Source organism: Heloderma suspectum, chromosome 17, assembly GCF_057233095.1.
Source record: "Heloderma suspectum isolate Gila_16-S chromosome 17, 16-S_ref, whole genome shotgun sequence".
NCBI classification, from domain to species: Eukaryota; Metazoa; Chordata; class Lepidosauria; order Squamata; family Helodermatidae; genus Heloderma; species Heloderma suspectum.
The window spans coordinates 18,213,448-18,238,078 of NC_139474.1; the positions used below are offsets into that span (position 1 = coordinate 18,213,448).

General features: G+C 48.0%; 1 protein-coding gene across 1 annotated transcript; it reads left to right on the plus strand.

Annotated features, from left to right (window-relative positions):
- Nucleotides 1-439: 439 nt before the first annotated feature.
- LOC146334635 (one cut domain family member 2-like) lies at nucleotides 440-24,617 on the plus strand. Its single transcript, XM_084824886.1, has 4 exons — nucleotides 440-505; nucleotides 902-948; nucleotides 1,500-2,588; nucleotides 23,730-24,617. Exons 3-4 carry the CDS (start codon nucleotides 1,631-1,633, stop codon nucleotides 24,035-24,037), a joined length of 1,266 nt encoding a protein of 421 aa, XP_084681012.1. The 5' UTR covers nucleotides 440-505; nucleotides 902-948; nucleotides 1,500-1,630; the 3' UTR covers nucleotides 24,038-24,617.
- The last annotated feature ends 14 nt before the right edge of the window (nucleotides 24,618-24,631 follow it).

The following is a 24,631-nucleotide window of genomic DNA, read 5'->3' on the forward strand; positions in this document are numbered from 1 at the left end:
TGCCCCAGTGAAAACGAGCAGAGCTGTGGTAGAAAAGAGGCAGAGAATACTGTTCTGATAATTCGGTTGCACCGCAGATTGGGAAAAATCGCTTTCCTTTCTGGACTGCGCACAATTTCGACGCAAAACCACCCAGAGTACAGAAACACAAAACACACAATCAATAATGGCACAGAAACACATCAGCAAACATCTCTCTCTCTCTCTCTCTTTTCTTTCTTTCCCTCCACTGCAGGTCCCCCCCCTTTCCCCACCCCCTTTCCTGGATCCAGGGCTGACTGGGTTAAATCAGGTTGGCTTCTGATTGTGATCTGTCAGATTTTTTAGGCTGGTGACGTGGGGAAAGGCAGAGAAGCGAGGGTTTGGGTTGTGGAATCAATACCAGTAGCTTTGGGCTGAAAAGAAGCAAAGCTGGTGGAGGGGGGGGGGGAAGCTCTCTGGAGAGAGGGAGAGGAATCAGAAAGCCAGAGAGAAAGAGACACACACTCACACACGCAGAGGGGAGGTTAGTCAAAGCTGGACCTGCTTAAAACAAATAAAAATTAAATGGACAAATGGCTTTAAAAGGGGGGGGGGGAGAGGCAGCGCATTATGTATATTTCTGGGCAGCCACTGATTCCTACAGCCAGACAGTTTAGAGGTCTGAAGAGTGGGACTTTTGCTTAGTGGAATTAATACACAGAGAGGTTGCTTTCTTAGCAAGGGAGGGAGTTCGAATGTCTGTTCAGGAAGTGGGTTTCTTTTTAGAGGGCACCTCTTAAAAGCCGGCAAAGCAGCGGATGGACCAGAGGAGGAAATGAATGTGAACAAGCTGTATTGGTAGGGATTTGTTTGATGCCAGGGTCTAAACATCCCCCCCCTTCTCTTCTCATTTCCTTGCTCTCTTTTTTTCTTCCTACAGTCCTACATGCCTCCAAAATGCCCAGGAAACACAATCTTCAACACTAGGTAAGCTACATTATTATTACTGCTTTACGCGTGGAAGGAGAGGGGGTTGGTTGTTGCTTGGACTTTTGCATGGGGTTGGGGGGGGGAAAGATTTATTTCTCCCCCCGCCCCCCAGCTCCCTGTTCTGTCCCTTGATCAATCCCTCTCTCCATCCCACCTTGGATCGCATGGGTGGGGGTATCTTTCACTTTGCATGCAATGACAGGAGACAGTCCCCCCCCCCACTTACTTGTGGGGAGAAAGCTTCTGGGGTCCTTTCTGTCTGGGTAACCTTTGGAAGCTGGGAGGATGTTGTGGCTGTCTCTGTGTTCTCCTACCAATACAGATCTGTTCCTTCTGAGAGTGCAGAAGACCGAAGGAGCTTTGAAGTTTAGCTAATGCATGCCTAATTTGCACTGCCTGATGAACCCTCAATTTATTTATTTATTTATTTATTTATTTCATTTCAATACAGTAAAAAAAACACACACACAACAACCCCAAAAAACAAACCTTGCTGCATTCTTCTCTCTGTCTCACATCCCTGTGTGTCCCCACCCCACAACTTGAAGGATCTCAGCAAAGATCAGGACCTGCACTCTGTCACCATCTACACCTTCCGGAGTCAACAGCTTAATTGGCTGGAGTGATTAAGGTCAGGCTGCCAAGCGAACAGGATGGTGATGGCCTAGCGGGAGGAACCATGAACGTGCAGTTGGGTTTGGAGAGCGGCGGGGACATGTCCGTCCAGGAACAGGAGCTCATGCACAGCGACAGCCGGGCCTTGCACTCAGCACTGCAGAGGCCATCGTTGGTGGCCTCCGTCCTGGAGGGCAGTGACTACCACCGGGCCGAGCACGCCTTGGCCACCAGTCTGCACCCTGGACTCGGCTTTGGGGGCGACTCGCCCACTGCCGGTGCAGGCAACAGCTACACCACCTTGACCCCTTTGCAGCCCCTGCATGAGAAGTTCCACCATCAGCACCACCACCACCACCACCACCACCAATGTTTGCCGATGGGCAACGTCATTGGGAGCTTCACCCTCATGAGGGAAGACCGGGGCCTGGGGGCTGGCGGGAACTTTTACAGCCCCTACCACAAGGATATTGGCGTGGGCCAAAGCTTGTCCTCGCTGCCCAGCCCGCAGCTGGCCCCCATGCACAGCTACAGCGGACATGCCACTGCTGGGCACTTGGCCAACGAGAAGATGGTGATCAGCAATGGCTTCGATGCCCACTCGACCGCCATGTTTGGCCGCATGGACCAGCACTTCCCGCGGGAGATGTCCCCCGCCCAGAACACCACCATGGCCTCTCCGAACGCCATGAGCCAATCCCCCTATGGCCACCCTCGGGGGGAAATGAATGCCCGGCCCAACCCGCCCATTGCCACCCAGACCACTGTGCTCTCCAGCCAACTGGAGGAGATCAACACCAAAGAGGTGGCCCAGCGGATCATCGCCGAACTCAAGAGGTACAGCATTCCCCAGGCCATCTTCGCTGAGCGGGTCCTTTGCAGGTCTCAGGGGACCTTGTCCGACCTCCTCAGGAACCCCAAACCCTGGAGCAAACTCAAGTCTGGGAGAGAGACGTTCAAGAGGATGTGGAGGTGGCTGCAGGAGCCTGAATTTCAGAGAATGGCAGCTTTAAGGTTAGAAGGTAAGATAATTTTTTCACCGCCGCAATCGGGGTCCCAAGGCTGGAACAATACAAGGAATCGGGACACTCGAGGCCCCAGTCCTACGCCCGCTCAGTCCGGAGTAAACTCCGTTGAACTTGGCAGGACGGACTTTGAGTCGATATCCTAAGGACGGTATCGTAACCAGGCTGTGGTCCTATGCGTGCTTACTCAGGAGTAATCCCCTTTCAAGACAGCGGGGATGATCTTGTGAATAAGCGTGCACAGGATGGGACTATGGGAAGCACAAAATTTGCATTCTTGGGAACCTTCAGCATTACAGCGTCTTGGTATCCATTCTTCTAGGCAACATGTCAGGATGGGGGGCAGGGGAGCATGAAAGGAGGAAGCCAGAGTTCTTAGGTATCAGCTGAGATGTTTAGCTGCCGGGGGAACTAGGCACCTGGTATTTCTCCAGCTCTAGACCCACAGTGATCGTTAGTTGATGAATATTAATTTAATCTATCAAAATTAATTTCTAGCCCCTCTTTCCTCCAAGGAATGGGCTGGTACATGGGATAACCCCCGCCCCAATTTTGTCCCCGCAACAACCCTGTGGGTAGGTGAAGCCTGAGATCGTGCCTGGGTTGGGTCTGTCCAGTGATTTTTATGGCTGGGCCGAGAGTTGGACCCAGGTGCCATGTCCAAACTATTCCATCCAAAGACTGAGAGACCCCAGATGGAGCAGCTTAACCAAGGCCACCAAACGCTAGCCCAGATGAGAAAGACAAAAACACGACGAACCTCGGCCTGGTTGAAACTTATTCAGCTTCCCTGGCTTCCCCATGGGGAATTTTATTTCAGCTTGTGGGGAATTCTGCTTGAGATCCCCCTCCATCTCCCAAAAACGATGCATGGAAACCATGACAGTGAAAGAGATTTCCATTCATAGCACTGAAAACAATCCCTTCTGGAAGGGGAAAAAGGTCTCCAGTGGCAGGGAGTTCCACTGTTTGTGGGACAGCAAGATACCAACATTCATCAAGCATGAGGGATAGAAGCCAGAAAATGATCCCATTCAGTTTCCCCACTTTAAGCAAGGCTGTACACTCAGACCACCTTCAATGAACCCAGAAGGGTGCCATTGCGGATGCTAAGCAATCCAAAAAAATATGTACCCACCCACCTAATCTTCATGTTGATTGCAACGGGTTTCTCCCGGGCCACCAAAATGGCAGTTGTGTGGTTCCATTTGCACAATTCTACCAGCTCTCTTGCTGGGTTGCCGCTTAATGTATTTCCCCCCTGTCTTTTGCAAACAGTGGTTGCTCACACCGTGGAGAGGCAGGCAACAGAGATGCATGAAGAAGGGGTGGTGGTGGAAGAAAACCTAGCAGAATTGATTTTTTTTTACCCCCCCCTCCACAAACCCACACACAAACTGGAGAGAGGAAAGAGAAAGAGAAAGAGCAAGGCAAAGGTCACCATTGTGGTGACTTCTTGAAAACTGTTAAGTCTTGAATATTGGGACACTGAATGAATCATCACCCACTTGGATCCATTATTCTTGGGTAATATGAATCTCTATTGATTAGGCTTTTTGCAATAGAGAAGTATCCGATATCTATAAGAGAGGAGGGGGGTTGTGAAAAAAAGGGAGAGAATCTTGTACAGATTATTTATAGATATCTGTGTTGTCTTTCCTTGTATTGTTCCTCACCTCCCTTGAATGTATTTTCCTGTGTGCTCACCTGAACACTATTGGAAGGGTTAGATTTACAGCTCTCCCCTCCACAACTCTTTTCCTCACCTCTTGATTTAGTGCACGGCTCTGTTTTGCAAACTCCCCCGAACTCCTAAGTTGCATGTGAAAGCTGGAATTGATATTCTCCTGTTTTGAATTTAAATTTCCCCCTGGCTTCTCCAAATTACACATGCTGTTGGATTTAACTGTCCCATCTATGCGCATGTTTTCAAAGGGAGAGCATGTAAGAAAAGGTGTAAAGGTTGTGACGCTTTACATTTCATTTCTTTAACATTCATTTGCAAGGCTTAGCTTGAGATCCAAGGCACACACTTACCTGGGAAGAAATCCCCCTGAAGATAGCGGGTCTTACTTCTGAGTAACCAAGCATAGGATTGCGCTGTTTCGCACTATTAATTCAGCTTACGGGGATCCCACGAATACGTATGATGAAAATGGATGAAAAGGTTTTGAAAGTCACAACTGCATTGTGAAAACGTGGGCAAAATTTCGAATCCCGGCAAAAGTCCGTATCGGTTCCAGCGTGCACCAGACTTGCAGAGGGCTGTCAGAAACCCTGTGAGAGAGGTCAAGGTGGGAAAGGTGCAAGAAAGTGAACCCAGAACCATTGGGATGGATTGGAGGAGAACCTTTCATGTAGGTGAATTTGGGGTATTTAGCGGAGGGAAAAAGGCAACTAGGCAAGGATAGGAAGGATGGACGTTTGTAGAATTGTGCCCAGTGTTGAACAGCCTCCTCCAACCTTGTGGCCTTCCAAATGTGCTGGACTACAACTTCCATAATGCCCAGCCAGCATGGGGTTGGGGGAGGCTGGGGGAGGAAGAGTGGATATAGAGGGAGAATTTTTCTCTCCCTTCTCGCCTCCATGCCCTGCTTATGAGCTTCCCTGTTTGGCCACCCTCCGAAGCAAGACGGTAGGCGAGGTGCCCCTTGATCCAGCCTTAAGAGCTCTTGACAACAGCAGAAGGGCGCTGCTGGATCAGACCAACATCCACCTGGTCCAGGATTCTGTTCACCCAGTGGCCAACCAGCTGTTGGCCAGGAAAACGCAAGCAGGACAAGAGTGCAACAGCACCCTCCTGCCCATGTTCCCCAGCAACAGGTGTGCACAGGCATACTGCCTCTGATACTGGAGGTAGCATACAGCCGTCAGGACTACTAGCCATGGATCGCCTTCTCCTCCATGACTTTGCCCAATCCCCTTTTAAAGCCATCCAAATTGGTGTCTACATCTTTGTTGCTGTATTTTTTACGAACGGTTGTAAACTACCCAGAGAGCTTCGGCTATGGGGTGGTATAGAACTGAAATAAATAATCATCATCTTGTGTTAGTGTATTCCATAGGTAGCATATAGCCATCAGGACTAGAGCCTTCTCCCCTGTGAATTGGTCCAACTCCCTTTTAAAGCCATCCAAAGTGGTGGCCATTGCTACACCTTGTGGTAGCAAATCCCGTACTTTAACTCTGCACTGTGTGAAGAAGTCCTCCCTTTGGTCTGTCGTGAATCTCCCCCAGTCAGCTTCATGGGAGGACCCCTTTGGGTTCTAGGATTATGAGAGAGGGAGGAAAAGGTCTCCCTGTCCGCTTTCTCCACGCCAGGCATCATTGTGCACACCTCCGTTGTGTCACCCCTCGCTTGATGGAAGAGCTGCATTTGTGCTTTACAAAGCTACACAAAAACATTTTGCAAGGGCCCGTAAGAAGCATCACTGCAGCAAGTGGAGCCAGCCAACAGGATCGCAGGCCTTGCGACATACGGGACCCAAACTGCCAAAGGCTACACCTGTGTTCCACTTGTACCAGGAGTGTTGACTCTCAAGCCTGCGTGGGGGCCAAATCCAGCTTTCCCCAGGTTGCCACGTCCCCTTCCCTGGTCCCTCCCCTTCCCCTGACCGCTGACTGGTGGGTGGCTTCCAGCTTTTGTGCAGTTTTCCCCCCATTTTAAGAGGTTGGAATGCCTCTCCTAAGGCTGAATTACTGGCACTAAGAACATTAAGCTACAATAGACTGGCATTTCTGGCCACGCCCCTCTTGCCGGTGGCCACACCCACCACTGCAATGCAGCCCCCGAGAGCTTCTCTAAAATGGAATTCGGCTCTCGGGCTGAAAGAGGTTCGACGCCCCTGGCTTATGCAAAATGCTGGCAAACAGGCATTTGCTGACCTACAACACATGAACCACCCTTGGCTAGAGATCTGAATTCAGCAGGAACAGTCGCTATCTTTGAATGCTGGGCTTCGTTCATTAGCCCCGCCCTGTCCTGTGGAGCCATGCCCCTTTAGCACCGCCCACTTCCATCTTCAGCCACACCCCTTTGCTTAACCCCCCGAACGGATACACACACACGCTCTCCAGTTAAATATCATCCACTCCGGAGGTTTTTGGCCTTCCTGCATTCTAAGGAAAGGCTGGAACTTTTACCCTAAAGTTGGTACATTGCAGAGAATTCTGGGGCAAGATGCCCCAATAGGTCACATTGATGGGCATAACCCGTGTTACCTGTGAAGACTCTAGAATTCCCTAGAACAACCTTTCAATAATGACCGCCTTGCAAGATTGGTAGCGGGGGGAGAAACAGTCTTTCGGAGAAATTTCTCCACCATTACGCATCTTCGAACTGAGGAAGATATATGTTTCTCGAGAATTCCTTGCAATAATTATATATATATATACACACACACACACTATGTGTGTGTGTATATATATATATATAATATGTTTCTCGAGAATTCCTTGCAATAATTATATATATATATACACACATATATATGTGTATGTATATATATATATATGTTTCTCGAGAATTCCTTGCAATAATTATATATATATACACACACATATATATTGGAGATGTACATGCGCACATCTCCAAACTAGAGCGGAAGGGGGCGGGGAGAAAGAGGGCCTGCCCAGAATTCAACTTGTGCCATTTCTCACCTGTCTTCAGGCTTGGAATATGGGAAGGAATAAAGAAAAGTCCCTCTCTGCCCACGTGTGGGACCGGCGTAACTCTGAATGCCAGAGCCAGTCATGAGGGGATGTCTATTTCCTTCGTGGTCCCGATTCTGAGCATCCCAGCAGGGCATTTGTGTTTGGCCATTGTCAGAAGCAGAAACACTGGATTAGGCGGACTTCCAGTCTATCAGCAAGTCTGATCGTCTAATTTACAGCAGTGCCACATCTCAGGTCTGCTGGCCTGTCCCTATGCCCTTCCTCCTTGATAACCCTGCACCCCACTCATCCAAAATCTCAACCTAATGCTTTGTCTGTCGGATGAGCCCGTGCCAGAGGGGAGGGAGGGGAGGCCGAGAAAGAGTATTCCAAAGGAATCGACATCTCTATACTTAGATATGCTGAGGCACAGTTATTCTAATAATATTTTCCGTGCGGCGGCAAACCCTGTCAAAAGAGGACCATAAAACTGAGGTTTCACTCTGCTGACCATTGCAAATGATAGATGTATAATGGCCCAGTGTTGCCTTGATGGGAAATTAAAAGATTCCCCCCCCTCCCTCCCTCTCTCTCTTTTTAAAAGATCACTTAGTTCACTTGCTTTTAACTGATTCCTTCAAAAGTGACCCCCCCCAATAGAAGTGATGGTGCATTCAGTACATGTGAAAGTCAGAAAGGAATATATTTGTCTACAAAAATTCAAGGAGTGGGCAGAGAGGCCGTGTTGGGGAACACTTCTCAGTTTTGGAATTCTGCTCCCTTGGAGATCCCCCAAAGTCTGAGCCTGAGTGTCTTCCAGAACTGGCATGTCAGATGTTTTTATTCGAACGTTGATTTTGGGGGGAGTGTGGTGGGCTAGCAGTGGGGAAGTGACAGGGTAAAAGAATTGATAGAATGGCTTCCTTCCCAAGCCCTTAGGAGGGTATGCGATATAGCAAGCACAGACAGATGTCACGCTAATGGGTTCTATTTTGGGGTTTGCTTGTTTGTTTACTAGAAAACCCAAGGTCCACCAACCAGAATTGGATAAAAAAAAAATAGGGCACAGAGGGCAGAGCACCCATGAGCCCGACATGGGGATGATTTGCATATACAAATGCAAGCTATATCTAATTTAGTATGGAACAAGGATTCTAACAGCCTGCAGTAGGGGGACAGGAGTCCTGTTTTTGGTTGCTGTTATTCAGCAGTTGGACATGGGAAACCCTTGCTGATCTCCTGCAAATCATCCCGCAATCTACTAACAGAATTTTGGTGGTTTGGTGGTTTGTTTCCCAGCTTTTGTGTGTGTCCTCCCCATTCTAAAAGGCTGAAATGCCCTCCTCAAGCTTAGCTACTGGCAGTCAGAGCTTTAAGCAAAAGGATTCTAGTTTCTCCAGAACGGAATTTGGCCCTTGGTCTGAAGGAGGTTCGACACCCATGTGCTAGGGTGACCGCTTCATTTCTCAATGGCTCCCTTTCAGTCCTATGGGAGACGTCAGGGGTTGCAGTTGGAGAGACAGCTGAGTGGGGTGTGATGTCCTGTACTATGAACAGCAAGGGTGTCCCACAGATCCCTCCCCTGTCCATTAGAATGATGGGCATTTAAGTGTTGTTGTTGTTTTCAGATAGGCAGGCAGAGGTCTGCCTTAGCTAGGCTCAGAGCTTGAGCACGCAACTTCAGGTGAAGTTCTCCAACATGAATGCCGAAACATGCTCTTAAAGCAGATTCAGGGAAACAGAATCATAGAATCATAGAAGAGTAGGGTTGGAAGGGGCCTACAAGGCCATCGAGTCCAACCCCCTGCTCAATGCAGGAATCCCAGTCAGAGCATCAAATACACTGGATGTTGATTATATCCCCCCCGCCCCCTATATCCGCTCCACCCTCCATGGCCCCTCATAATGGCCATGCTTTATAATGTCATTCAAATGAATTTACTTGTGGGTCGGAGCAGGCAGTGATACCCCCCCCCCATTCCACACGAAGGTTAAGAGGGGTGTCCCAAGGAAGGTCTGAATATTCTGTGGGAGGGAGGAACTGCAGATCCTAGGATCATTCAAGCTTCTGGGCCCCTTCTAAAAGTTGGTAGCATCGAAAATGCTGAAAACTGAGTTTTGCTTGAGGTCAGAGCTCTGTCTTCTAACCAGTGGAAGCACCTTGGAGAGCTCCTTTAGAGTTCTGACTGAAATCCGAGCCACCAGCCTCCACTGGATCTAACTGACACAGTGGCGCTGATAGGGCAGAACTGTGGGGCAGATGTCTAGGCCCCCACTCAGTAGAAGGAGCTTGCCATGTTTTGAAGTGAAGTAACATCTGTCTAAAGAGAGACACCCCCCCGTAAGACATTTAAGACCAGACCAACTGTGGTGGCAAGTGAGTGGAGTCATAAAGACAATTTCACTCAGCGTTTCCCCTATACGCTTATAGCTCCTTGCAACATCCCCTCAGTAACCCTGGAAAGTAGGACGTTTAAAAATCTTTTTACCCTGTTTTTCAGTTAAAAAACAAAACAAAACTTCTAAAGCAGCTTGCTAAATACAACATATTCATTAAAAATCAACAGAAAAGTGCAAAGCCAATGTTAAAAACAAAAGTCAGAAAAGATTTTAAAGATCAGCAGCCAAAAGCAACAATAAAGGTCAGAGGATTCAATATTCATACCAACATTCCCCAACCCGATGTGTTGGACTACAACTCACATCATGCTAATGGTAAATCAGGATTGTATCACAACATATGCCCCAGCCTTCTCTCGGTCATTTTTTAAAAGTTAGTACATTTTTTTATCTCACCCTTCCCTCGACTTGCTCAGGGCTCTGCCCGTCCGCTGTATCCTCACAACAACCCTACAAAATAGGTTAGGTCACGTGTGTGTGGCTGGACTAGGGTCATCCAGCACATTTCATGGCTAAGGGAGGATTTGAACTCAGGTCTCCCTGGCCCCCAAATGTCCCTATAACCACCGCACCACGCCTCAGATCAGCTTGTCTCTGTCCAAGCGAACCACTGAACACATTGCACGTTTGAAAGACATCGGTCGTTCATGCTCAGCGGTGATGTGCCTGGTTCTCGGCAACCTGTTTAACTTCGGACCACGGCTCCTGTCTCGACCCTGTCCGGCGGTGACCCTCCCTGGCACCGTCCGCACATCGCTCATGCTGCGGACATGCCACTTCCCTGGCATCACACGAGGCCGTGTCACTTGTGCCGAGAGCAACAGCTCGCTTGTTAGCAGCTAATGAAGCTGTCAAGGGGGTGATGGATCCATCACAAGGATGGTCATGCACCGGGATGTCCAAGGGAGCCAGGGAGGAAGCAACGTGGCGTTCCTCTCTTGCCTCGAGCGGCAGGAAGTTCGGAAGTGCCTTTTGTTTGAAGGAGCTTCCCTCCAAGGAATCAACACGGAAGATTCCTTGCCGGGGGGGCAGGGGGCGTTATCCAGCACTTGAGCTGGGGAGAAGCAGTGATTCGACCAAAACTTCGTGAAATCGACAGTGTAATTCGAGGAGACACGGTTTCGTGAAACGTCTCCCCCCCACCCAGCAACAACTTTGTTTTGCTGATGCATTTAGCTAAGGGATGCCTGCGGCCTTCTAGATCTTGCTACCACTGCAGCACCCATCAACCATTGGCCATGCTGGGATTTGGAGTCCAACAACCTCCTGAGGGCTATAGCTTCCCTAATTTAGCTGATTTGTCAGCACAATTACTTGGGCGTAAGTCCCACTGAACTCAACGTACTTCTGTTTAGACATATATAGGACTGAATTGTTAGTTTCTGATCCGCACCCCCACACACCTCCCAAGACGCTTTTTAAAACTTCAGGTCTGCTTTCAAATAAAGCCTCTTTGGGATTTTGAAAGCCATTCTTATTTATTTAGCCATTTCATGAAGGCGGGGAGGGTGAGTGGGAATTAGGCAAACTGAAACAACCCATTTCGATGTGAGCGAAATGGCTTCGAAATAATCGATGTTGCTTTGAGTCAGCCCTATCCAGCTGAATGGCTATTCAGGCCTAGGCACGATCGATTTCAACGGGAGACTTAAACACAGGCTTACCTCCCTCCTATTAAAATCAGTGGGTCCCAAAAGTGTTGTGCAGGGAAATTCACAGTGTGTTTAATCAGAAGTCAGTTCCACCAAGTTCAGTAGGGCTTACTCTCAGGTAAAGACTGATTGGCAGGATTGTGCCAGTGGTATCAGAGAGACAAAGAACACCACATTTCCAAAAAAAAAGAATTACAAATGGGAATTAGAGGCTAGTCAAAGCAGTCCCAAAGTTACCCTCTTTTTTTTTTTTTACCACTTTGATAACATTTGTGTAGAAAAACAATTATATATCGGAAGTAAGCCAGCACAGTATAATATCATCCCTTTAGGGATGGTCAACCAATTGACATAATATTTCATCAACCAATCGCCCACTTTTTAACCAATAAACTGATTCAATTAAAAATGTAAGGTGGGGGCTTCTTCTTTCTATTTAATTTACTGATTTTAAAGACCATTTCTACCCGCTGCCTTTCCAAAAGCACGAAGAAGACCTTTTTACACTACAGTGTTTAAAGCAGGGTTTTTGAGATAAGGAACTATATGAAAAATGTACCATTTAATAATAATAATAATAATCAGCAGCAGCAGTAGTAGCAATAATAATAATGCCACTGCTCGGTTTTTGAAGGAAAGGCTTCTCTTTAATTGTTTGTTTTGGACAGACCCTTTTATGATGACGCATTGGAGCTGAAATAATCTCAAAAACATTAAAAACGGGTCTGCTGTTAAACTCTTAGCCTCACTTTGATTAAAACCAGCCTACACTGACTAAGCAACTCCGGCTATAGTTTATGCACACTTGTAAGCCCCACTGAACTCAGTGGGACTTACTTCTGAGTAAGCATGATCAGGAATGTTGCTCATTAAGCTTTAACCAATTCAAGATTCAATCGAATTCAATTCAATTCGATTTTTATTGGTATTCTGTTTTTAATACTTTTAATATGGCGTTTTTATTCTTTAAAAAAGAAAAATTAATTGTTCACTGCTCCGGAATCTGTTTCCACGTGGAGTGTATATAAATGTTGCAGATAGATAAATAACTTGGCAGCCCCGACAACTACTGTTACGGCTGCAGTATTTCAGCAATAACTTAGATGTATTTATTTTGTGAGCCCCTGGCCTCCTTAATGAGAAGAATGAGAAGTGGGAGCCCCATTTGGATTTCGTACCTCAAGACCAGGGGTAGCAACCTGTTTGGGCCCATGGGCACATTTGGCAATTGGAGAAATTGTTATGGGCACCACCACAAAATGGCTGCCATGAGAGGCATAGCTAGTCACAAAGGACAAGTAATCTGCCCAAAATGACTGGGTACAAGGCCAAAGTGGGGTCCGAGCTCCAACACACACTAAACAACTTTTTGAACCCACAGTTTTCAGCCCGAACAGAAACCTCGGCTGAATCTACACATAGCAATTATACTGCTTTCATACCGTTTTCATAACTATTGGTGCCCATCGGTGTCATGTGTCCTAGTAGTTATAATAACGGTATGATAACGGTATAAATGCTATGTGTAGATTCAGCCCTATTCTTCTCCCCCACTTCTTCGCCAACCATGCCCCCCACCATCTGTTTTTATTTCTCTCTCACTCTGGATCACCACTCAGAAATGTTCTCTTTCTCGCTCTCTCTCTCACTCACACACACACACACACACACACACACAAGTCCATCTTGAGTCAAGACACTCATCATGGGCCAGTTTTATTCTGGGCCCCCTAAGGCTCCATCCGAGCCTTTGCAAGCCTAAGATCAGGTATGCGTGAATGTCGCCATTCGAAGACTGTTTCCAGACAGGTGAGCCATGTTGTCGACAGGCCACAACTGTAAGGCGGTTGGATCCGAATATCAGGGCGGCCACAGAAGCATTTGCACCGCCTAGGGACAAAGAAATATCGGTTGAACGGGCGGGCAGTTTCTTATCCCCCCACCCCCACCTACACCACCACATACCACAGCAATCTGGCAGCTGTGTGGAGTGCTGGAGGGAAGCGGGGAGGGAAGAAAACGTTCCTTCCATGCCAGCCCCCCCCCCGCCACCCTCGACTGACGGAGAGATTTCATATCAGGGAAGTCATTGATTTTATTTTCTGAGGCAGAGGCAGTCACAAGCCAGCAAATGGTATGTTCCCCCCACAACGCCCCCCCCCATTGCTATTCCCCAGGGTGTTTTGTTCTGCAAAGCAAAACATTGATTTTTTGTGTGTTTCGATTGGCCCAAAATTGCCCCTTCTCGGTTTTAACCCTGCCCCTGAATGTATTCCCCCACCCACCCACCCTCCATCAGTCGTGGGGGGAAGAAACAGAGAGCCCGAGAGAGCTCAAAGTCCTGGATTGTTACAACTCCAATTTGACCCAATTCTCATTGAAAACCTTTCGAATGGCTTTTATATCTCCCGCTGTCACCACCACAAAAACACACACACACACAGCTCTGGATTAGAGAACTGGATGCACAGTTCCATCCACAGGGAGAAATGTCCAATAAGTGAACACATTCAATTTGGAAACTAAAAAAGAGAAAGAAAAAAAGAGAAGTATTAGTAATAATCAGAGCCAGGGTAGGGTGGAAATATTTGGTACCCACAAATGGAATTATCAGTTATGTTTTTATGGCTATCAGATTGGTGATGTGATTGACTTTGGTGCCCACGGTAAAAAATCCCACTGATTGTACTAATTCTCTCAGGGTACAATCTGCTGTGTGAAAGAACTGATGCAGTCAAACCAGGTAGATTCATTCATTCAGGATTTAGATGGATCTAAACAAGGAATGGACAAGTCCGTAGAAGAGGAGATTAGTATTAGTGATGGTAGCTAAATGGTTCTTCTGTGTTCAGAGGCAGCATTTCCCTGAAGGCCAGAGGTTGGGCCCAAACAATCAGGGAACACAGTCTCCAACATGCCTTGCCTGAGAATTTCCCAGTGACAGCTGGCTAAACACTGTCAGAGGACCGATTTCCCAGATTTGTTTGGCAACAGCATGTATGAAATTAACAGAAAAGCAGGCTTGGGGGGGTGTTTCTACCTTGGGGTACCACTGATGTTGCTTCGGGACTGACACTTCTAACCTGTGCACTTGCTTCTCCGCCCCTAGAAATTATCTGTTCAACCTGTCCGTAAGCAGACTGTCATAAAGTTAATTGGACCACCATTCAGGGAAGGGAGGATACAAAACAGTGTGTTTAGGAGAATATAAATCAGCATTAAGCGGTCTTGAGAATGCACCAAGAACTCTTCATCGATGGCTATTCTTGGCCTCCCCAAAAGAGACACCCTGCATTCCCGAATGACAAGCGGAGCACCCATTTTCCCCTACACCCCCTCCCTTTCCTCGGCTTGGGCGTGCCATCAATCCTGCCTGGCAAGGGTTAACGCAAAACTGGCTGTTCTCTGCAGCCAGCGTAGCTTGGATCTGATCAATATTTTCTATCAGCCAAAGAGGAGTAAAGGCGGGGGAAGCCAGGCCCACACGGAGAAGAGTTAGAGAGCGAAGGAGGCAGATGGGAGAGTGAAGTCAGCTTGTCACGTTTCACAGCCACAAGACAGACGCATAGATCAGGGCTTTAAAAAAAAGTCTCATGACTTTACTGTACCGTTATCATTTTAAAATCCACCTTTTCCTTTCCTTTTGCACTGAGAAACTCTGAAGCCCTTTTCTTTCTCTGCTCCCTCTGACCCAGCACCATTCCATACCTTGCTGCAAACAAAGTTATCATTTATTACATTTATATCCTGCCTTTTTTCCTCTTGGGAGGAGCCCAAAGCCCTTTTCCTCTCCACTTTATCCTCACAACAACCCTGTGAGGTAGTTTCAGCTGACAGTCAGTGACTGGGCCCAAAGTCACCCAGTGATTTTCATGGCTGAATGGGGACTAAAACCTGGATCTCTCAGGTCCCAGTCCAAAACTTTAGCGACTACACCACACTGGCTGCTATATGTATTTTTAATTAATTGTATGCCTCTTCACTCACACTGCTGGTGAATTTTATTTATTTGTATTTTAGTTCAGTTCATTATTTGTACCATATTAAAAAAAGGAAAATAACTAAAGCAGCTTACAATTAAAACACACACACACACACACACACACACACACACACTGAGAACAAAATAGAATCATCCATCCATTAAAAACAACCACTACCAGCATATTGCCAGCATATTGAGGGGGAAAGCTACTGGCAAACACCCGTGACATCACCAACGTATCTCTGCCACCCCGGAGCAGTTTTGTGGCTCTTTTTGAGCTGTGCCATTAACAGAAGCGTGACAAGCAGAAATTCGGAAGATAAATGTTCTTCTTCCCCATCACTACATGGTCGTGCTAGGAAAAGCTACACCAGCTGGATCTGGGCTTCTCATGATGATGTTAAAGGCACAGGGATAGAGCCAGGAAAAAAAACCCACTTAGAAGAGGTGGCAGCTGTGGGCAGGAAGTTTACCATTATGGGTGCTCTTCAAGTATCCAAATTCTGAGCATCTTTTGCTAGTCATCAGCCTCGCCAATTAGTTTTCAGATGAAGACTTTGCTGCTGTAAAATGGGGGAGACGATGATTTGATAAGTGTTAGACAAATTCATGGAGGAGGACAGAATGAATCTACACAGAACGTCCACGTTCAGATTCTGGATACCACCAGTTAGATAAGACAGGGATGGATAGTGTTAAAAAAAATGCTGGGAGCCACATTCTCTCAGGGGTAATGTGTCTGGGGTCACATGTAATCAGGTGGCGGGGCTGGAGCCAGCAAAAGGCAGTTCTGGAGCCAAAAGTAGGTGGAGACACCCCCATCTCTGTAAGACACCCCCTTCTCTCTCCCTGACACCCCTTCTTTCTCTCTTCTTTCTCTCACTCCCAGAAACCACCCCTTCTGTCTCTTCAATACCCCCATTCTCTTTCTTTCCCCATCTTGACACCCCTTCTCTCTCTCCATGACACCTTTTCCCTTTCTCTCTCCCCTGAAATCACCTCTCTCTCTCTCTCTCTCTCTCTCTCCAACACCCCCTTCTCCCCCCACAACACCCCTTCCCTCTCTCCCCCCCAACACCCCTGCTCTCTCTCTTCAACAACCCCTTCTCTCTCCACCCACCCTGATACCTCTTTTCTCTGATACCTTCGCTTTTCTCTCTCCCGCTGAAACCTCCCTTTCTCCGCCCGGCAGGCTGCTGGGGGAGGGACAGATTGCCCCTGCCGAGGGCTTCTGAAATTGGCCTGAAAGCCTCATGCCCCACTAGGGTTGCAGGTTGCCCGCCCCTGAAATAAGCCATGACTGGATCCAGCCCAGGAGTTCTCATGCTGTTAGCAGGGGTTGGGTTAGTGGGGTTTTAATCTTCAATTAAAACTTTCCTTTATCAGTTGAACCAACCCCCTACTTGAAAGACCCTCCAAGTCTGGTGTGTCACGCCAGGCCCTGTACAAAATACAGATCCAGGATTTTGGAACATTTGCTGGTGAAGAGGTATCACTTCCCTTGCTCTGTGCTTTTGAATATTGTCGTAATCTACTACACTGAGCCCTCAGGGTCTAAGGATGGGATAGAAATCTGTAGAGTAGCCCCAATTTCTTGCCCACATCACCCCGAAACCTGCCGTCAAAACCACTCTCTCCGAGCCAGCTCCGAAAGCTCTCCTGCAAACGGTGAATTAAAACAAAAGACTCATTTCGAGAATAAGAAAATCTGCAAGGTTTTAACACGGGGCGATAAAAACCTTAGCCCATTAAAAGTTAAGGGACCCCCCTGCCAATTTGCTTAATAACACCGTAGCTTTGCAAAATTACACTTTGCTCTCATATTATGACAGACTTGAGTGTCCGATCCTGTTGTTTTATTCCCTAACCTTTGCTTTTGACATTGCATCTGTTTTAAGTCTGTTCTTGGCAGCTGCCAAAAGAGAATGCCGGGGAAATGCGACCAAGGGTTGCCACCTGATCGGAAAGATAATGACCTGCCTGCTCTTGTGCTTTTTACAGAAACCAGCAGGGTGAAGCTTTTCATGGCATGGCGATAAATTGACAATGCTCAAATTACAGGAGGGTGTCCCCTCTTCTTTAGCTTTTGTGGTGATATCGTTTGTAGAAGGCCACAAGGGATGACCATGATTTGGCTAAAATTGGGGAGTCATTGGGTGGGGATTACAGAGTTCATTAATTCCCCCCCCTAATTCTTCCCCTATAGATCAAAGTGGATGAGTATGATTGGCTGCTAATGTCCGCTCATCTCTCCAGGTCCAGTTAAAGGCAGAGGAGCAGCGGGCAGTGAAAAGGTTGGCAACCATGCTTACACAAAGCATTGGGATAGAGAAAGGCCCCTTGGCATGAATGGCCCACAAAAATCAAGTGCTACCCAAGAGCAGAGCATCCTTAGAAGGAGAATGCCACAGATGACATACCACCATAGTGGAAGAGTGTATCCTGAACCAGAGGGAGCTCTCAGGTTTCACGCGCTCAAAACTTGAACTTGGGTGCAGAACCTCTTTCAGCCCAAGAGCTGAATTCTGTTTCAGAGAAGTTCTCGGCAGCCGTGTTCCAATGGTGGGAGAGGCCAAAGTAAAAAAAAAAAAAAAGGGTTCAAAAGGCAAAAGGGGCATGGCCAAAATACCAAAAAAAAACCCAGCCTAATCGAGCTTGAACAATCCCTGCCAGTATCTAAACCTTAGAAGAGGCATTTCAAGTGTTTAGCATGGGGAAAACTCTGCACAAAAGCGGGGAAAACACCAAACCATCAGCGGTCTGAGGAAAGGGCGGGACTAAGAGAAGAGGGCGTGGCTATCAGGGAGCCCAGAGGGCTGCATTGGAATCCCAGGAGGGCCAGATTTGGCCCCCAGCCTAAGGTAGAGCACCCCTGCTCTAACTGATGGACTCTCAGTCCTCCATGTTCACCAGCTTCTGTCCTTTCCTTAACATCTCCTCTTTCCTCTCCTCTTTCACCTTTCAACCCCCCCAAGCCCTAGGGTTGCCACCTTCCCACCTCCTATGCTTTAGCAACGGCACAATCAGCAAGAGTTCAACAGCGCAGTTTCCCTCCTCGTTGCACCTCTGCCAATGCCAGATGGTCGGCTCGTCCGGCGAGACATACATTTTGGAATCGACAAAGCAAGCAGGCAAAATGGCCAACACGGCGGGGTTTTCCTACTTATTTTATGTAGTTATTTTAGTTACAGCATTTCTTGGCCGCCTCTCAGGGCAGAAGCTCTCCCTGACGCACGCAGCTTTGAGAGTCGCAAACACCACACATGGAGTGAAAGCGGCCAGCCGGCCAGAAAACCCCTTGCTCTCAGGCCTGCTCGAATCAGCTCAGCCGGCAAAATTATTCACGGTATAGAAATCAACATTACCGCCTGCCGATTCCCACGCAAACACCCTTTAAAAAGGCGCCCGGCCGAAAATTCAGCCTGCCTGCCGGCAAAGGTTTGACAATAGCTTCCCGCTTCTGTAGCACGAGCTGCCTTTGCCGTCGGAGTAAATGATTCCGGTTGTGTTAAACGCAAGCGCGCACGTCGGGATGCTCCGGTGGCGAGGGAGAGAGAAGGGAGGTGTCCCAAATTGTGCCAGCGCTTAGAAGGAACCAGGAAGTCCTACATTATCTGTATGGATCACTTGGGTGCTTCTTGCTGGGGAAAGCTGCTATTCAAGGGGGCCGAGACAGAAGACTTCAGTCACCAGAGCTATTGATTTGGCATTAAATTTCCTGGCTCACCCCCCCTTTCAACGCCCCCTTCCTCCTCTCCCATCCATGCTGTTAAATGCAGGCATAAAAGCAGAGCGCAACAGAGCCGTCCCTTTGAGGTCATCACCAGGCAAGACTAGAGAACGTCTCTCTTTGCTTTTCCATTCAGGCAGCCCCATGCCAAAGGAGAAAAGCAAAGTAATATCTATATATCTACATGCGCAAACACACACACACGCTGCAGGGTGGCCGTGCGTCCTCTTTTACAGGGGACAGAGCTGAACAGCTGTCCCATCCCAGTTTAAAGATAGAGCCATAAAAACTGTGGCCCATTCACAGTTAACACCACCCGGCCAGCAAGCTGAGCATACCATTTATTTGGTTTCATTTCTTACATTTCTGTACCACCCAATAACTGAAGCACTCCGGGCGGTTTGCAAAGATTAAGGGCCCAATCTTATGCATGTTTAGACAGAAGAAAGGCCTACAACTCCCAGCATGCCCCAGCCATGCTAGCTGGGTTGTGCTGGGAGCTGTAGGCCTTTTTTCTGTCTAAACATGCATAGGATTGCATCCTTAAAATCCTTAAAAATACATTACACTTAGTATAAAAACCATTTACATATAAACACAGAAACAGTCAGCACACACACACATATCTGAACAATTGTAAACCATCAACAAGAAGAAAAATCCAGGACCTGATTAAAACCTCATCATATGCCGCCAAATGCCTGAGGAAGGTCTTAACCTGGCGCTGAAAAGATAACGAAGTTGGCGCCGGGCAGGCCTCATTGGGGAGATTGTTCTACAATTGGGGGGCCATCACCAAGAAGTCTCTCTCCCTTGTTGCCACCTTCCGAGCCTCCCTCGGAGGAGGCACCTGGAGGAAGGCCTTAGATGATGAACGTAGTGTGTGGGGCGGGTCATGCCGGGAGAGGTTCTCCATCCCAAGCCGTGAACCGGCAGGCACATAGTTCACCTGGTCAGTCTTCCATGCTATGATGAGATGTACTGTGTTTCTGTTTAAATTATGTTTCTGTGTTTCTGCATTAAACAGAAACTGTGTTTCTGTTTAAATTATAGTATTTCCAAATGTGCATCTATACATAGAAAGCACTGTCCTCTTTTTTGGCATGTGCCAACCCTTCCGGTCTTTCAGCACCCACTGAAAGCATCCTTTTTCCAACAGGCATTCTCAGTAAGATAATCTCTGTATGAAGACGTGTCTTTGTACATTGTTTAAGAAATTCCTTTAATGTTGCTTTAAAGGAATTCCTTTAATGATTCATAAATAGTGTTAAATGAATAAAATAATAAACACACACACACAATTACCATGCAATTCGTTACCTGTTCCTGGAGTTGCCTGGTCCTCCTTCTGCACGCCATGAAACCTGGCAGAGCTCCCACGGCTTTCAAGAGCAGGGTGACGGGCAGGCATTCAACCGGTGTCCCCACAGAGAGGCAGCACAGCCACTGTCTTCCTTTCTTGTTCACCTCTCTTCTGACAGAGGCCTTGAACAGTCTCACAGACTGGCAGGCAGGCGCACAGAGAGAGCAGGTGAAGCTTCTCTACCCCACAGCATCTTCAGGAAAGGCTGCACCTGTGGAATTACTGCCCACCCACACCTGGGAAGTCAGACTGAGCAGGCAAAATGCAGACTGAGCGCACTCTTCCCCACTCTGGGGTGAGATGGATTGCATTTTCCATTTCCATTAGAGTCATTATTTCTAAATGTTGCATCTATGTGCAACAACTAGCATATGCAAATGTTGCGCAGACCTGCACCTTCTTTCGGCCTTTGTTTGGGGCGATGCATTTCCGCCCTTCTGGCCGTGTCGAAGGGGCTGCCCCATTTCTGCCTGGTGGGCAGTGGTTGTAAAGGATCGTGGGCCCTGCCATCCAAAGGGGTCTCTCTCGTGTGAGGCCTCGCAGACTGCCAGAGCCTCGTAAAAGTGGCACGGCTGGGTCAGAGGCTTATGCAGTCCAACTGGAGGGTGCTGTTGCATTTGTGTCCTGCTTGTGGGTTTCCTGTGGGCCACAGTGTGAGCACAGCGCTGGTCCAGATGGTCTGATCCAGCACGGCTCTTCTTGTGTTCTAACATCCCATTTCCCACAGTGTCCAACCACAGGCGTCTGGGAAACCCACAAATAGGGCATAAAGGGAATGAGCCTCTCCTGCTTTGGCTGTCCAGCGACTGGTAATTCTGGGGCAGACCCTGACCACCACCACCACCCCCGCGGCACCCTTGCAACCTCCATTCCTCCGGGGGGACAATTGGCTACAAAGCAGCATTGGGGCCTATTCCATCCATAGCAATATCCACGCTTTATATTTCGAGGGCAGTTTCCTTTCCTTTTCTTTTTTATTAAGAGATTTCAGACACACAAGTGACAAAAGGAAGCCAAGTAGCATCGTATGCCTCAGAATGAGTATGCCCCTTTGCCACATGTAAGTTTGTGTGTCCGCTTTTCCATCAGGGCAAGCTTCCATACACGACTATATCTGAAGGTTTCCACCCCCTGCTATTGTAAGTCGACAATAAAAAAAAAAATTATGAGTTTCCTATGTAAAGCAGTTTCTTTTCTCGTAGCATTTCACCTACATTGTGCGAGGCAGGAAGCCTCACAACAACCCTGTAAGGGTTACTACCCCCCTATTCCAGCCTTTTAACTCACGCTCTTAACCTCTGGTGCCACCGAGCGCATGCTCCCCAGCATTTTGCAAGTGAAAACAGGGACACGATTGCGAACGCTCCTGTCCTCAGTGCCAAGGACCACTTTGTGAGGGCTCTCAGCCTTCCTCCAATATGATATGCTGGTGAAGGATTTGTACCACCTGCATTCATAAATTGGCAAACCTACCCGTTTCAAGGCCAAGCTGATCATGGTTCATTCGGGTTTAAGAAATGCCCCCGAAATACAACATTGACTGTTGACACTGAACAACCATACCGGAGGGCTACTTGCGTTCCAGCCCCTTTTTTGGCCTCCCAGAAGCATCCGCTTGGTCGTGCCACTACGAGAAACAGGCATGGGTGCGCGAACGAGCAATGTTCGCGATCGCCTGGGATTCTCCGGATGTCGTCTTGCTACTCGTGCTCGTTCTTGTTCATGCCCGCTGCTTGCTCTGCGCAAATGGGAAAACTGCGCAATTTGAGCTGCGTTCGAATGGGAGATTTGCACAACTTTCCTCCACAGACTAAAGCGGGCTGATTCAATCTACAGGGCAAATTTGTGCAAATTGAGAAACCTGCACAAAGGTGAAGCGGGAAAGTTGCGCAAATCCAATCTTGGCGGACTCGTGCTCATGATTGTGTTCGGGGCTTCGAACAGGGCATGCTTGCATGTTTTGCGAGCAAAAACAAAATTCTCTTACATTCCTAAGAACAGGATGCCGGACTAGACAGATGGATCCTTGGCCAAATCCAGTGGGTGGGTTTCTTAATCAAGACATATCCATCCACACACCCACTTTAATTTCTAGAAAGCCACTGGAGGGAGACTGGGAGAGGAACCCTGAATAGGAAGCTACCTTATGCAGAGTCAGAGTCCATCTCATATTATCTACATCAGGGGTAGGCAGAAGGTAGGTCTCCAGATATTTGGGACTTCAGCTCCCAGAGGCCCCTGCCAGCGGTGAGGAATTCTAAGTGTTGAAGTCCAAAACACTGGAGGTCTACTTTCTGCCCACCCCTGGTCTACACCTACACCTTGCGACGTTCCAAATGTTTAGGCCTACAGCTCCCATCAGTCCTAGGCAACCCCTATGTTCTTGCCCCACTGTTTAGTTCACCTTCAGAGCCTCTTCTCTGCATGCCTTTACCCACAATAGTGTGATGCATGACTAGCAGGGAAAGAGCCTTCTCTGTGGTGGCCCCCATCTGTGGAATGCCCTTTGCAGGCAGATCCAACAGACATCCTCGCTGTATACATTTAGACACAAGGCTAAGACCTTCCTCTTCCAACACTTCACTTTGTTGCTGGCTCGTTACTATTTTTAATGTGTTGGTTGTGTTGTTGTATTGCTTGTTATTTCATTGTTGTTCTCGGATTTTATGACTGTCAACCGCCCCGAGGGCATTTGTCATTTGGGCAGTATATGCACTTAATAAATAAATAAATAAATAAACCAGGGACAACAAATTAGGGAGCATCCCTGGTAAAGAAGGACACGCAAGCCAATAATTGCTTAAGGTCCAAAAGTTAGTGACAGGATGATTCTGGGGTTAACTCTGGGGTCTCCAACATGGTGCCTCTCTTGGCGTCTGACATGCTCTGTGCCCCTCATGATTTTTGTTTTATTTAAGTTTTTTTATGAGGTTTTGTTAATTGGGAGACAAAGGAAGTTCTGCCCTCCGGTGCCATCCTTATTTAGGTTCTGAAGAGCAGTTTTGTGTTTTGGAGAGCAGACCTCGCCTCTGCCTTGTACTCATGTTTTGGGGCAAGTTACTTTCCTTCTCGTCTCACCAGCTTGCCTACTGGGAAAGTGAGCATCTTGTGACTGGCCAGGCCCACTGTGGCAGCCATTTTAAAGAGGGCATGCCCCATCCCCATGGCAGCCATTTTGTGAGAGTGCCCATGGCATTCTTTCAAAGCTCCAAATATGCCTGCTGTCCCAAAGAGGTAGGGGTCCCCTGTGTTAGCTGATGTCAACGTTATTTTCTGCTTTCCATTTGTTGTCGAGACGCGACATGTGATTTGACGGGTTTTTGTTTTCCTCTTCCTCCTGCTGCCGTCCTGCCAGCCTGCAAAAGGAAAGAGCAAGATCAAAGCAAAGCCGACAGAAACCACATCCCTAAGCGCCACCGGCTGGTTTTCACCGACATCCAGCGCCGCACACTCCACGCCATCTTTCATGAGAACCAGCGGCCTTCCAAAGACCTTCAGATCACCATTGCCCAGCAGCTGGGCCTGGAGCTGTCCACAGTTAGCAACTTCTTCATGAATGCTCGGCGCCGGAGCCTGGACAAATGGATGGAGGAGAGCCGGTCTCCTTCCTCGGGGAGCCATGCCGCCAACGCCTCCTCGGCTGTCACTTGCACCAAAGCATAACAGGCGATGCCTCGATCCTTTTCCCTCTTGCTTTTCGGCGCACCAAGATGGCGGAATGGTACCCTTCTGATGTGTTAAAAGGGAAAGGGTGGCTGGGAGGGCGGGGGGGAGCTGGCTTTTGTTTTTATTCCTCTCTGGATTTATCCCCACTGGAGAAACCAAACTGGATCCTAGGCATGGGTAAACCATCGCATCACCTAGACTCTGAAGAGGGCTACGCCAAGGAGTCGGGAAGAGAAAAAATGGCATCTCCCCTTGCAAATGGAAGGGTGGCGTCTCTGGCCAAGGCTATTTCAAGAACTTTTTGCTTCTTTGTTCCCTCTTTGCAACCTGTTCTGTGTTGTTCCTATAGAGGAGGCAGTGCCATCTAGTGGTGAGCGGCGGGAAAGGGGGGAGAGAAGTGGAGGAGGGCCGGGACCGGGGAACCTGGATATCTTCCATCTGTTTATGGGAAGGGGGCAATAGACAAAGGAGGAAAGCATAAATAACACCCTGCAAAGAAATGGAAGAAAACACAAACCCTGAGCAATTAATTTCACATCCAAAAACCTAATACCAAATCCTGGCCAACCAAGATGAGTTGAATTGGACTCC